Here is a 15,091-nt window from a genome sequence, read left to right as displayed (position 1 = left end):
CAGCAGGAAGTAAACAATAATTTTCCCTTGCTGCTAAGGTGAATCCTTAAAGGCATATGAATATGCTTAGAACAACCACAGGAATCTGAAATTTGTGTAGAACAAGACAGCACAGATCAAAGCAATGAAAGGTGGCTTGCTTTTTTTTCATCTAGCCACATACTCCTCAGAATGTTATGGATTAAATCAGATATAAGCTTGATACATTTATACATTGTGTATATAAAACCTGGAAGTCAATAATGAAATATTAAAACATATCTGATTCACAACTGCAGAAATTTTATGATTTTCAAAAATGGTAGAGTCCTAAAAATATGCTTTGTAAAGACATTGCTAATACTTGGTTGGACAGAATGAAAACTGGAAGTGTAAAAATCACATATTTTCTGGGGGCTTTTTTGTTATATAGGTAGATAATTCTTCTCTACCATGTAACTAAATTTAACCAAAGTAAACCAAAATAAAACAAATTAGATGTCTCTGTAGATTACTATATTATTCTGCATATTTAGTATACCTTAATAGATCCTGAATTGTAAGGACAGACATAACAAGACTGTATATGTAGGCTTGTATTCTTGCCAGTTATATTGAATATATTCTACGAACTGTATTTCCTTCTGAAAATGAAGCTTGTGGTAATCAAGGTAATGTTTGTGGTCAGTTACTGTTCCTCACCGATTTCGTGACCTGTATGTTTATTGCTGTATTTGCATCACCTTAGTGATTTTTTTAGTTCTGAGGAAAGAAAAAAAAATCCCTAAAGAGTCTCCATCCCTTGTAAACTGTGACATCACTGAAGAGTTACTCTTCTCATTAATAGCAATAAATGAAAAAATCTAAGGGGTCCTCATTTTTCCATAGAGTATAAATATAGATTTAAAATATATTTCACAGATAAAGAGAGAGCAGTGTGGTGTAACCCACATTTTGCACTCTGCTGTGATGATTGCATCAAATCAACTTGCTTGAAAAGAAAAAAGAACACATGCTGAAGTTTAGATCTTTGTCTGAAAAAGAGTTTAATCAGGAAAGAGTTTTCAGAGGCACAGATGGACAGCTGTATAATCACTTCCATTGACTTATGGCTTTGCTTTTTAAGCACTGCTTGAAGTGTACAGGTGTTTTCTGATTTGAGGAAAGTTGAGGTTTCAAGTCTCTTGTGTACAAATATCTACAAGGCATGAAATGACTGATAAAACAGAGCCAAAGTTCAAATTAGACCCTCTCTTTTCTGAAAATTAATGGGCTGCATCTGTTTGCTTTCCTCCTGATCAGTAGGGATGCTCACTATATATGCTGATCATTAAATATTTACTGATAAAAATAAGAAATATAAGGTCTTTTTAAACAGAAATATTGCTAATTATGTTCACTATGTGGGTGTTTACTTACAGATATGAAAGATATTCTTTTGAATGCTGTTAGTTTTTATTTTATCTTGCAAAGACTATCTGATTTGACATATTTCTAAATGAAGATTATTTTGGTTTCTTGAGAAAAAGCAGGCAAAAATTTCCATTATCAATCTGTTATAATATTCAGAATCAACAATTCAGCACATGAACCTGTCAACATGTCACACTTCCTAGAGCTATGGTATATCAGTTAAATGATGACAATGTGTTTTCTTCCCATATAGAATGATATACTTTTCATCTTGAGGGTTTTTTTAAAAAAAAAAAACAAAACCAAAAAAAGCACACACAAACAAGCCCCTCCCCCCCACCCCCCCCAAACCAACCAAACAAAAGCCCCCCTCTCTCTCTAATTATTTTTTCATTTGTGGAAACTTCATTTTATCCTGGTAATTTGATCTAGAAAGTCTTGTACATTTTCTCAAGATTTTAATGCCTCCCTGTCTCAAATGGATGAAAAAATTAAAGCAGAGTATTTGCAGAATATGAGTCTCAATAAGCCTATTGGGTATGTGGTGAATATTTTTACATAACAAGCATTTAATACAGATTCACAGATCACATCTTCAGCATCAATATACCTGATATATCCTTGTATTGTTTTGAAGGACAAGGAAATTCTTTTATTCTTAAACAACTCTGCTCTTTTGCCTTTCCAGCTAATTCAAACCATAAGTGCAGTGGATCGAGATGACTCACCAGAAGGTCACCATTTTTACTTCTCATTGGCTCAGGAGGCCCAAAACAACTCACATTTTACTGTCAAAGATAATCAAGGTAGTGTCATTCATGTATCTCTTTAAGACCTTCATAATGGAATATGCATGCTTCTAGTTTTTCTCAAATTTTTAAAACTTAAATACTTAAATACTTAAAAATTTAAATAGAAATTGTCATTATAAGATATGAACTTTTCCTGAGGTCCATTTTGAAACAATAATTAAATAGTATCACAGGGTGTATTCTTCATTTCAAATTGATAAGATAAACAGCAAAAGACAGTTTTATTTAGAGCAGAGAAAAAAACATTGAGATGAAAAATACACTGGTACTCTTTAAAATTTATTTTCTTAATGTAGAATATGGTGGGCAATTCCAAATTTCTTGTAAAATTTATTTGTCTGAGAAATAAGATTTCCAGAAAAGAAAAAAGATTGATATTAATATAAATTGATACTTCATCACTTCAGCAAAATTATAAAAAGATAATCACGAATGCATTCTTATTTCATAATATACTTTGAATTGCTTACACTGATTATTGATGACACCTACAATGTCTTCTATATGCATTTTACTGCTTTTCAGAACTAATATTGGTTGAGACTCATATGAAAATAGCAATATAGAGAAACAGCAAGCAAAACCACGCTACAAAGAAAGTATAGGTGAAATATCTGATGGAATTTCAGGGAAGACTACCATTTAGTCAGTCAGCTAAGACTACAAAAAAAAGCTTCCTCAGACTCAGCTAAAGTAGACATTGGTCTTATTGACTTTGTTAATTATTTGAATGTTCTGGCTAAGGGACTAAATCAAAGAAAATAAGTTTTGGAAAGTTCTGAATCTGTTAAGAGAAAACTACTTCTGTCAATTACCTTCAAAGTTAGTCAATATATCCATAAGTATTTCAATCCAATTTCTATTAACCCCTCACTCCCTGTTAGGAAAAGATAAGTTGCTGCATTAAGGTCAAATTGTGTACTAAGCCATGTACCTTTCCTCATTCTACCCAAAACCGGAGCAGACCCCTCATATGAGGCAACATAGAATAGAATCATAGAATCGATTGGGTTGGAAAAGACCTCCGAGATCATCGAGTCCAACCCTTGGTCCAACTCTAGTCCATTTACTAGATCATGGCACTCAGCGCCACGTCCAATTTGCATTTAAAAATCTCTAGGGATGGTGAATCCACCACCTCTCTGGGCAGCCCATTCCAATGCCTGATTACTCTCTCTGGAAAGAATTTTTTTCTGATATCCAACTTAAATTTCCCCTGGCAGAGCTTGAGCCCGTGCCCCCTTGTCCTATTGCTGAGTGCCTGGGAGAAGAGTCCAACCCCCACCTGGCTAGAACTTCCCTTCAGGTAGTTATAGACAGTGATGAGGTCACCTCTGAGCCTCCTCTTCTCCAGGCTAAACAACCCCAGCTCCCTCAGCCTCTTCCCTTAGGGCTTGTGCTCCAGTCCCTTCACCAGCCTTGTTGCTCTTCTCTAGACTTGCTCCAGCACCTCAATATCCTTTCTGAACTGAGGGGCCCAGAACTGAACACAGTACTCAAGGTGTGGCCTCACCAATGCAGAGTACAGGGGAAGGATCACTTCCCTGGTATGGCTGGCCACACTATTTCTGATACAGGTCAGGATCCCATTGGCCTTCTTGGCCACCTGGGCACACTGTTGGCTCATGTTGACCTTCCTGTCAATTAGTACTCCAAGGTCCCTTTCTGCCTGGCTGCTCTCCAGCCACTCTGTCCCCAGCCTGTAGCGCGGCAGGGGTTGGTTGTGGCCAAAGTGCAGGACTCAGCACTTGGCCTTGTTGAACTTCATCCCACTGGAATCAGCCCATCTCTCAAGTCTATCCAGATCCCTCTGCAGAGCCCTCCTGCCTTCCAGCAGGTCAACACTCCCTCCCAACTTGGTGTCATCAGCAAATTTGCTGATGATGGACTCAATCCCCTCATCTAAATCATCAATAAAGATGTTAAACAGGACTGGACCCAACACAGACCCCTGGGGAACACCACTAGTGACTGGCCGCCAGCTGGATGCAGCTCCATTCACCAGCACTCTCCGGGCCCGACCCTCCAGCCAGCTCTTAATCCAGGAGAGGGTACACTTGTCCAAGCTATGGGCTACCAATTTTTCCAGGAGTATATTATGGGAGACAGTGTCAAAGGCCTTGCTGAAGTCCAGATAGACCACATCCACAGCCTTCCCCTCATCCACCAGGTGGGTCACTTGATCATAAAAAGAGATCAGGTTGGTCAGACAGGACCTGCCCCTCCTAAACCCATGCTGGCTGGGTCTAATCCCTTGTCCACCCCGAAGGTGCTGTGTGATTGCACTCAGGATGAACTGCTCCATAACCCTGCCAGGCACGGAGGTCAGGCTGACAGGCCTGTAGTTGCCAGGGTCCTGCTTGCAGCACTTTTTTGTGAATTGCGGTGACATTCGCCAACCTCCAATCATCTGGGACCTCCCCAGAGAGCCAGGACTGTTGGAAGATGATGGAGAGCGGTTTGGCAAGCTCTTCTGCCAGCTCCCTCATCACCCTGGGATGGATCCTGTCTGGTCCCATTGACTTGTGAGGATCCAGCTGGCTCAGTATGTCACTAACTATATTCTCCTGGAATACAGAGGGGCTATTCAGCTCCCTCTCCCTGTCTACCGGCTCCAGAGGCCAGTTGTCTTGAAAGCCACCTGTCCTACTGGTAAAAACTGAGGCAAAGTAGGTGTTAAGTACCTCAGCCTTCTCCTCATCTTCCTTAACTATATTTCCCTCCAAGTCCAACAGAGAATGAAGGTTTTCCTTGCCCCTCCTTTTGTTATTAATGTATTTATAAAAGGACTTTTTGTTATCCTTAACTGAAATAGCCAAATTTACTTCAAATTCCACTTTTCTTTCCCTAATTTTTTTCCTGCATGACCTAGCTCTATCTGTAAATTCTTCGTAAGTAGCCAGCCCTTTTTTCCATAGTCTGTAAACTTTCTTTTTATCCCTGATTTTATGCAGAATCTCTCTATTTAACCAAGCTGGCCGTCTTCCCCTCCAGCTGGCCTTTCGGCACACTGGTATATCCTGTTCCTGTGCATTCAAAATTTCCTTCTTAAAACATGTCCATCCCTCCTGAACCTCCTTGCCTTTAAGGGTTGTTTCCCAGGGTATGCTCTGAATCAGTTCTTTGAATAGACCAAAATCTGCTCTCTGGAAGTCCAAAGTAGAGGTTTTAATGGTGGCTCTCCTTACATCCCTGAGGACTGAAAATTCTATTATTTCATGGTCACTATGCCCCAGGCGGCCTCCAACCACTACATCATCTACCAGCCCATCTCTGTTTGTAAACAGTAGGTCTAGCGGGGCCTTACCCCTGGTAGGCTCATTTACCAACTGATGAAGGAAATTGTCCTCTATACACTCCAGGAACCTCCTTGACTGCCTCTTCTCTGCAGTATGAAGCTCCCAGCAGATATCTGGCAGGTTAAAGTCACCCACAAGAACAAGGGCTGGAGATTTTGAGGCATCCTCCAGCTGCTTGTAGAATAATTCATCCCCTTCATCATCCTGGTTGGGTGGTCTGTAACAGACTCTCCCAAGGGTGTCAGCCTTTTTGGCCCTCCTCCTGATTCTGGCCCACAGGCACTCAACCTTGTCACTGCTGACCTCAACTTCAACAGAGTCAAGAGACTCTCTAACATATAAAGCCACCCCTCCACCTCTCCTTCCCTTCCTGTCCTTTCTGAAGAGCTTGTAGCCCCCCATAGCAGCACTCCAGTCATGTGAGTCATCCCACCACATTTCTGTGACAGCAACTATGTCATAGTTTTCCTGCTGCACTATGGCTTCCACCTCCTCTTGTGTGTTTCCCATACTGCCTGCATTGGTGTACATGCACTTCAGCTGGGCCATTGATTTCATTCTCAACTCGGGCTCTACGCCCTTAGGCCTATCTCTGGAGAGCCCAGTTGCCATTCCTTCCCCCTTCAAACCTAGTTTAAAGCCTTCCTAACCAACCCTGCCAACTTATGGGCTACAGTTCTTTTGCCCTCCCTAGATAAATGAAGCCCATCTGGTTTGACGAGACTGGGCAACATGGAGTTTGCCCCATGATCAAAAACCCCAAAATTTTGATGACCTATTCATATTTTGAGGAACATATTCAGTTCCTTTTGGTGGCTACTAAGGGAGAACAAACGAACAAGCAAACACTTTTAGAATATGATGCAATCAGCTCTCAATCTGTTCTTTTCTCCCACATTCCACAAAAATGGCTGAGTGAATTGTGATAATCCAAAGGAAGGGCAAATGTGATATATGTCCGCCGCATTTTATGGCAGAGTTGCTTTCTGAACTATGACAGAAACCTAGAAGAAATTAAATGTGAGGGAGTTGACTTCAGTAGATTTTGTGAATGGGTGTTTTAGACAGGTTTTTGTTTAGGTTTTTTTTTCTATGTATACATACATATGCATACATACAGTAATTCACTCTGCCAGGGCAAAAAGATCTGATACAGATTTTTTTTTCATTACACATAGATGCAGACAGGGTTATTTTGTTCTGCTACAAGCTAAGTTTCCTATTTGAATAAATTAATATGCAGCAGGAGCTGAAATTAAGCTGCTTACTGTATTTTCTACAAAACCGATTTCTACACACTAATAGTTAAATACAAAGTAAAGTGAAAGCCTCTAAAACTTTTTGCTATTTCAGATAGAAGGAGGCCAGCTAGCTCCATTTTTTGAGCCAGGGAAATAAATAAAAAAACTATTTTAGTGGAATATTTCTTGCTTTCTCCTCTTTCCCTTGTCACCTGCTTTTAAAATGTGCTGCTAGATAGACTTTTTAGCCCTTTTGATTGGTAAACTGTCTATATTTTATCTATGAACTGATAGCTTGGTAGCAGCTGTTTATGTGGAACCATTTTAAGAACCAACTAATTAGTCTGAACAGGCATCAGATACTGAAAACCGTGCAAATGTTTTTAGCTCTGAACATTAAAAAATGAGCTCCTAGAACAAATTTTATTATTGTCCGTGCAATACATATGTCAAGAATAAATGCAATTTATTCATGATTGACAAAATACCCACCCAGTATCAGTGCTTGGGTTTACTTTTTTTAACACTCTTACTATGTAGCTTTGAACAGTACTGTTAGTTTTAAATATCTCAGATTCTACTGGAATATTATTGTTGTTATTAGAAAACATATAAATGCATATCATCATCATAATTCATCTTTTAGATAACACAGCTGGAATTTTCACAAGAAAAAGTGGCTTCAGAAGGCAAGAGCAGTTTTTTTTCTACTTGCCAATATTAATTAAAGATAATGGGACCTCACCACTGACAAGCACAAATACTCTCACTGTCACCATCTGCGACTGTGACACTGAAGTTAACATCTTCTATTGTCGATACGGGGCTTTCATGTATTCCTTGGGCCTCAGCACAGAGGCTTTAGTTGCTGTTTTGGCTTGCATACTAATACTCCTAGGTAAGTACAAGTAAGAGAAATCACTTTGTTTCTTTTACAGAGGTGTTGGCTAAGTGACAAGGATGTATCCTTGACTGGAAGACTGTAAATATCGATACACTGAAAAAAACAAAATGAAATAAGGAAAATGTTCCATTTCTTTTCTGTTTTCATAATTATAATTTCTCTCTTCCCATCCCCAGTTTTCAGTAAAATTTGAATTATAACACTATTTCTTAAAAGTTGGGTGTAGTTGAGACATGGTCCCCCCTAATCCTGTAGCACTCCAATAGTAAAGATTTCAGAGCCCAAAGTCTATATTGAGCCCAGGTAAAGCTGAAGACAGCATTACACAAGAAAATTGGCTAGTGTAAGAATGTATTAAGAGGAGCAGCACTCTACTCATTCTACCTTAGGAATGGCAAATGAAGAGCTGAGATCAATAATTAATAAAAGAAAAAGACATTCTCAGAAAGCAACTCCAGACAGAAACAGAGAGTTTCTCTGCCAATTAAAAAGGTTACATCTCCAGACAGCATTTTCTCCAAATACTGAACATCTCCTTTTCCCCTTTAGGAGACACCAGCTTAACCTCCATGATATTTGGGAGGTTGTGGTTGGGAAAGCCAGGTTTGTGAAAAAAGAGTTTCAAATGCAGAGAGTTGTGTTAGTACTGCTATAAAGGTGGCAGATGGCACTCAAAACCAGACCAACAACCCAAGGCTCGCTGTTCCTTCAGTGAATGGAGCTATGGCTGCTGCAAGACATATTGGAGTGACAGCACTCACAGAAGGAGCTGCTTCACCTGATAAAGCACACACCTATCCCTGAAACAGTGCATTTGCCTTTTTTTCAGTGTAAGGATATTCCTGAAGTGTTCCATGAGTGATTTGATGACACTGACATGTTATAACACCAAGCATGCTGCATTAATCATTCTCTAAAGTTAAATATCCATCCTGAAAATCTAAACTTGTCTGAGTTAGTGAGGGTAAGGTATGGTTGCTTTTGAGGCTAGGAAAGAAAGAGAAGTGGCAGAGACAGGTAGGTTCATTTCCCAAGGCAAAACGATTAACCTTAAATTTTAGTCACTAACAGTAGCCGTGTGCCTCAAGACTAAATTCAAGCTGATGTGAATAAACGAGCAAGGGAAGACTGCTAAGTTTCTGTTGCCTGTACAATATTGTGACATATCCATATTATGCCATATCGCAGTTTATTTCATAAAATGCCACATCCAAAAATATCACAAAACAATTGATGAGTTACAAACTTACAAATTATGCCAACCTAGCATAAACTTATTTTCAACAATATTCTGAAAAAAAAATCAAACTGAAGCATAATATCAAGCTGCACAATTGTAATATCCAGAAAGAAACAATAATAACAGAAATCACATTGCCTTGAGAAACAAAGACTTTCAGTGAAAATTATTCTCTCAATGTAACATTTCAAAACCAAAAAGAAGAAAATATAATAGTAATCCTTTTTATCACTGAAAGTGATACACAGGATTATACAGTAACCCCATTTTTTAACATATGAAAGACATCTAAGTACAGAAGATTTTTCCTACCTTCATTATAGTGTAAGACCTTTACTAGTCTATAAATACCAGCATCTAATACATCTATCATTAACTGCAGCAAAGCTGAAGCCTGGAAATGAAGACTTACAGCTCTATTCTGATGTGTTTTGATCTGCCATAGTAGCAACAGAAGACAAAATACACAAGTCAAATAAAGCTAATAGAATTAATTTTTGTTTATACCAGAAAAAAAATAGCAAGTTCAAAACCACATATATTCTGCATTCCATCCACAAGGTTATGGCTTATTTTCCTTAGCATATGCAATAGAAACCAAATCTAATAATTTCCTGTTGAACCTTTCACCTCCTGATTGAATCTCTTAGTGAGAACTCATTGAAATTTCTCCTGAAATAGAACCCTATAATTTAGTCCCATACTGAAAGGAGTTGACAAGAAGCAGTACAAATACCTGTTAGTTATGCCTCAGCACCTTAGTATGGCTTTGAAGTGTCAAGATCAAATGATAATGATGGAATACAATGGAAGGCAAGATCATAGTTTTTATGTCTAATTGGGAGTACTCCTGGCTAGACACCAGCTATTTCTTCACTCCATATCAAAGTGTAGGGATGCACTTATTCCCCTACATCCATCTCCTGGTTTTCAACAGAGAACACAGGAACAGGCTTGCTTGCTCTTTCAGAGTCACCTTATTTAAATCTGCCTTAGACCTTTTAGTCAGTTTAAGTTTACAGGCAGGTCAGTGTGCACTTCAAGTTTTGTTTGATTGTTGCAGGATATCTGAACCTAATCACTTTGTGTAATCCACTTAAGAGACTAAGAATCAAGCAAATTGTATCACGGCATTATCCAGGCCATCATTGGAATTATTCAACAGGATTTCTTGGTTGCTTGCAGAGAACTCCTCTGTCCACGTGAAATAAACCCAGGGTGTCTACTAGGTCTATGTATATCACCAAATTCAAAGCAGAAATATATAAAAATATATTAGTCAAAAAGAAAAACAAATTACCACACTCTTTACAAACACACCAATTTTAAATTAGTTAACTGTTTGAATTTATTTTTGTGCTTATTTAAAGTGAAATAATAAAATGTTCTATACATAATATGTTTGCCACTTATTTCTGAAAACTTAATTTCCGGCATGACGTGTACAATTAGAAGAGTTCACCAGGTAAATGGTTTGAAAAGTTGAAGTCATCTGGGTTATGGAAATATGTAATGATATTTATGTTTTCAGTGCTTTTAAGTTTGGTGTTGGTATCTCCCAACCAAATTAAATAGTTTATTGTACATAGGTATAAATAAAGAACAACTACAGTTCCTTCATATTCTTAAGTAATATCCTGTATTTGTTGGCAGCTGTATCATTTTATGTCTGAAGTTAAAAATTACAGTCCACAAACAACTTACTTTTTAAATAGAACTTCAACAGATTTCAGATAAAAAATGAAATAATTAACTTCTATTAGCTATAGACTAATTCAAAGGCAACATTCAGTTAAAAATGAAATTAGGTAGGATTAAAGAATTTTTTTAAAATAAAATTTAAAACAGTTTTTGCATATGAAAGAAATAAGATCATCTGATTCATAGCCCTTGAAATGAAAATGACAATTTATTGAGAAGCTTCAAATTTGCAAATCAGCATAACAGAAGTATTTAAACTGCATTCTGCATAGTCTGTGAAACTGAATGATTCAACCAGATGAGGAGGATATCTTGCTCATTGTCTCATTTTTCATTTGATCTTCCTGGGGCTTTGATCAGAGAGACAGTGAGAGATTAAGAATTTAAATTCTGAATGTGAAATGGATATACTATGTAATTAAAAAAAAACAGTTTCAAAAAGCATAACATGTGTTTCCATCAGTTTATCAGTTTCAAACTTGCATTTACAAAAAGAACTGCTCCATTTCATTCACCTCTTTTATAAGTCCCTTTGTAGCCATTCTCCCAACACACTCACTGCTCATCTCAAAACCATAAAATCCATAAAAATTACAGCTCTATAAATTTGCTAAGGGAACTTCACTTTGCAACAATATTGTTATTAAGAGAAGTCACCATTTTTTAAGTCTTTCCAAGCACATTTAAAGCCTCTCATCCTGTTTAATTATCCCTTTTCTCCTGATTTTTTTTTTGTTAGTGTTCTTTTTGACAATTGTAACCATAAGGCAGCAGAAGAAGTCGTCTCCCTTTTCAGAGAAGATGGAAGAATTCAGAGAGAACATTGTCAGTTATGATGATGAAGGAGGTGGTGAGAAGGACACAGAAGCCTTTGATATCTCAGCACTGAGGACACGCACTGTCATGCGAACACACAAACCCCGGAAGAGAGTCACCTCCGAAATCCACAGCCTCTACAGGCAGTCTCTGCAGGTTGGCCCAGACAGCACAATCTTCAGGCAATTTATTTCAGAAAAGCTTGAAGAAGCAAATACCGATCCTAGTGTTCCTCCATATGACTCACTGCAGACCTATGCATTTGAGGGGACTGGATCCTTGGCAGGATCCCTCAGCTCATTAGGTTCAAACACATCAGATGTGGATCAGAGTTATGACTACCTTGCAGACTGGGGACCTCACTTTGAACAGCTTGCAGGCATGTACACTTCCCATAGAAGTGTGGGGGATTAGGTACCCTTTGGTTTGTTCTTCTATTTCTGTAAATCTCAGCAACCAAAAATAGCTGTGGATTTTTGAAAAGGAGATCATCCCATATTTAAGCATGAAAAATAAGAGCTCGAGGGTTTTAGTATGGAAAGTCTTGGATATAGAAATCTCTTGAAAAAAGTCACATCAGGGGTGTCACGAGGTGAGGGGATGGAGCCTGTTTGAAAATCTCGTGGTTATTTAAGTGCTTCAATGCAAAATTTGCTGCTTTGGTTATCTAGGTCCTCTTCTAGATACAGAAAATCTTGAGTCTTGCATGTATGTACAAAAGGAGTAGAAGCCATAAATGGATGTTGCAGGCATTCTATCATCCATAAGCTTTATACAATTTCCCAAAGTTAAGAGAGACTTTTGCTGTTGCAGTTGAATACATTCATTAACCAAAGTTAAACATGCATTTTTGTATAATGCTTCATTATATAAATATACTTGTGTGAAAAAGTAGACCCTAGATATTCTAATGCAGTTGTCAGAAGTGCTCACAGAATTATCTATTTATTGTTTTTAAGATGATAAATCTAAAACAAATGTCTTTTCCTACCATTGTAAAAATAAAGACCCATTACAACATCAGCAAGTATTTGCTGCCATTTTAGTTTTTAATGAAACTATTGGAAAATGTGTAAACCTGTACTTAATATAGCAAATAAGATAGAAATAAGAATCAATACTTAACTCTAATACTGTGACCAACCACATTATATATTACTGTACTTAGAACAGAATGCTGTCCAAATAGAGGCATTTTTCCTTCTATTAAGAATTTAAAGGATGACTGATTTACCAACACAGATTTATGTTTTTATTATGGAATATAAAATCAGCTGCAGTAGTCAGTTTTATTATAACAATATTAGAATCCTTAAAATGCTAAACTGATGGCTGTAAAATTTTATGTATGACATTAGATAATAAGATAATAAAATGCTTTAATGTTAATCCACTTTGAAAAAGATCCTGAATCATTTTGTGAGACTTAAGTAAGATTTCAACATTAAATTCCCATTGTATTTTTTCCAAACATTACATAATGAATATAAAGCTGTCTCAGGAATTTCTTTGCTCTTACTTATACCACTAGCCAGCAGCAATTTCAGAACTGAGGTTATCAAATGTTTTCAAAATGGTCTGCCTGTTTTTTTTTTCACCTCTCTTTCATCAGGTACTCATGTCACAGAAATTACACCATGTAATCAACTGATTCAATCAGCTGAAGGCTGGCATCAGGATAAAGAAAATCATGCAACATATTTCTTTCTGCTTTCCTTCTTTTTTTTTTTTAATGAGATTTTAGCTAAGTTCAACAGAATTACAGAGAGCCAGAAGAGCTTATGCAAGGGAGAAACAAACAAACAAACCTCAACAAACAAAAAAGGCATGCAACGTGCAAGCTCTACAATGTCTGCTGTAGTTGCTCATCACTGAAGAAAACCAAGGCATGTAGGTTTATTGGAAAGGTGCTAGTGCAGAGTTTAAATTCCTGGTAGCTAAAAATAAAACATGTGGAGGAGTTTGAAAATCAGAAGAGATTTCCAGTGTGAGGTCTGGAAAGGATGGAAATGTTATTCATTTTATTTATAGATGGAAAAATACGGGGAGGGGAGTGGGGAGTAGAGCAGCCATCGGACCAGGTGCAGATGAAGCAGCACCTGCTTAACAAAAAAACCCTGTTTTTTTTCCAGACTCATGCTAGGATGCCAGTATGGATAAGCAGCTATGAAACAGCTTTAAAAGATGCACAAGTGAAAACATTGTATTTATGTATCTAATCTTTTACTCCAATGGCTCTCAAATAGATGTGGCAAAATAACTTTTATTTGAGATAATATTGTACACATTAGTAATTTGCTCCATGGAGATGAACAGAGAAAGAGAGAGCAACTTATACATGCAGTGGTTGTTTCAGATAGTGAAAACTAGATTTTTAGGATTAGGTTTACAGATTTATGTGGGTTATATCTAAACAAGTCCTTATTCCACAGATGGTCCCAGCAGCATTAAGAGAATTCCTTTTCCTTTCAGGGTATATTTAGTACAAAAAAGGATAACAGTGTCTGATCCTTTCTCAATCCAGAGATTTTGTCCATTTATGTGGGGAAACAGCCTTGAAGACTCAATCATATTTGCCTTTACAATTTTCTCTTTTTACTGTGAAGTATTTCAACAAAAAGTATTGGGTTTTTTTAACTAGTGCTTACTGTAGTCATGTAATTTTTTGCAACCAATGTTTGCCACTGTCAGTAATTTCTATATGAAAGAGCATAACAGCCTACAATAGATCATACATGATCTTTAACTGAAAAAGCTTAAGAAAAAAGGGCATGTTTTGGTCCAAAACAAGAAGTTATTCCTAGTGGCTACTGTGCCACATCTTATTAGATTCATGGGATTCAGTCTCCATCAAATTCATTTCCACGTGTGAGAAAAGACCAACTGAACTGACCTAGTAACTTCTCACTTAATTTAATTTAGCTGAACAATGTCTAGAAAAAGGTTTTGTAGAATTGTCTTTTTTATTGAAGGAAGTAAACATTCTGAAGAAGCAAAATTAATAACATAAGGGACATCACAATAATGAATAACATGAAATTCATAAAGGACAAACTATAAGAGTTCTTGATGATGAAATCTATTAAACTGTAGAATGGTTTTCCCAATAGAGTCCTCCATTACCTTTATCTTTAAAAAGATTCTCTATGTTATTGGCTGATGTGAAGAGTGCAAGTATGGTGTACCAGATGGTAAATAAATAGTCAGCTGTTCATGACCTGCCCAAGGGAATATAAGGAAGACTTATTGACTGGTCAAAGGCAGTATGATCATACACACTGCTTTTCTCTATGAATGCTTTGAAGAAATTTTCCTGGTTTTCTGTTTCCACCTCACTCCTATGGATTCAGTGTTGTGTCATTGGTTTTATTATTTAAAAGCCAAGGAAATTAAAACTATGCATATATTAAGAAATACTTAACATTTAGATGTTTGAAGTTAAAAAAGTACAAATCACTTGATAAAATGTTGCAGCTTCAGACTCCTTGTTGTCACTGGAAAAGTGTATTTCCTTTATCAATTCAATGAAAATAAATCTACTTGGTTTTCACTTTATATATATACTGATACATGTGTTTGATTGTCATAACACTGAGAATAAATCCTGCATAGCACTGAGGATAATCTTAGTCTTTAATTCACATAATTTTCCTTCTGCATTTTCTCACAGCTATTGTCATTACATT

At 37.1% G+C, this 15,091-nt stretch overlaps 1 protein-coding gene across 1 annotated transcript in view; it reads left to right on the top strand.

The window, feature by feature from the left end:
• The window catches only part of LOC139671660 (cadherin-19-like), an 82,932-nt gene extending 70,124 nt beyond the window's left edge, over positions 1 to 12,808 (top strand). The window contains exons 10-12 of the mRNA XM_071554893.1: positions 2,081 to 2,198; positions 7,391 to 7,642; positions 11,329 to 12,808. Of these exons, the coding sequence (XP_071410994.1) occupies positions 2,081 to 2,198; positions 7,391 to 7,642; positions 11,329 to 11,819 (861 nt within the window). The 3' untranslated portion in view covers positions 11,820 to 12,808. The remainder of the gene's footprint in view (positions 1 to 2,080; positions 2,199 to 7,390; positions 7,643 to 11,328) is intronic.
• Positions 12,809 to 15,091: the final 2,283 nt, after the last annotated feature.

Source organism: Pithys albifrons, chromosome 4 (assembly GCF_047495875.1).
Source record: "Pithys albifrons albifrons isolate INPA30051 chromosome 4, PitAlb_v1, whole genome shotgun sequence".
NCBI lineage: Eukaryota > Metazoa > Chordata > Aves > Passeriformes > Thamnophilidae > Pithys > Pithys albifrons.
This window is presented reverse-complemented; position numbering and strand designations above follow the sequence as displayed.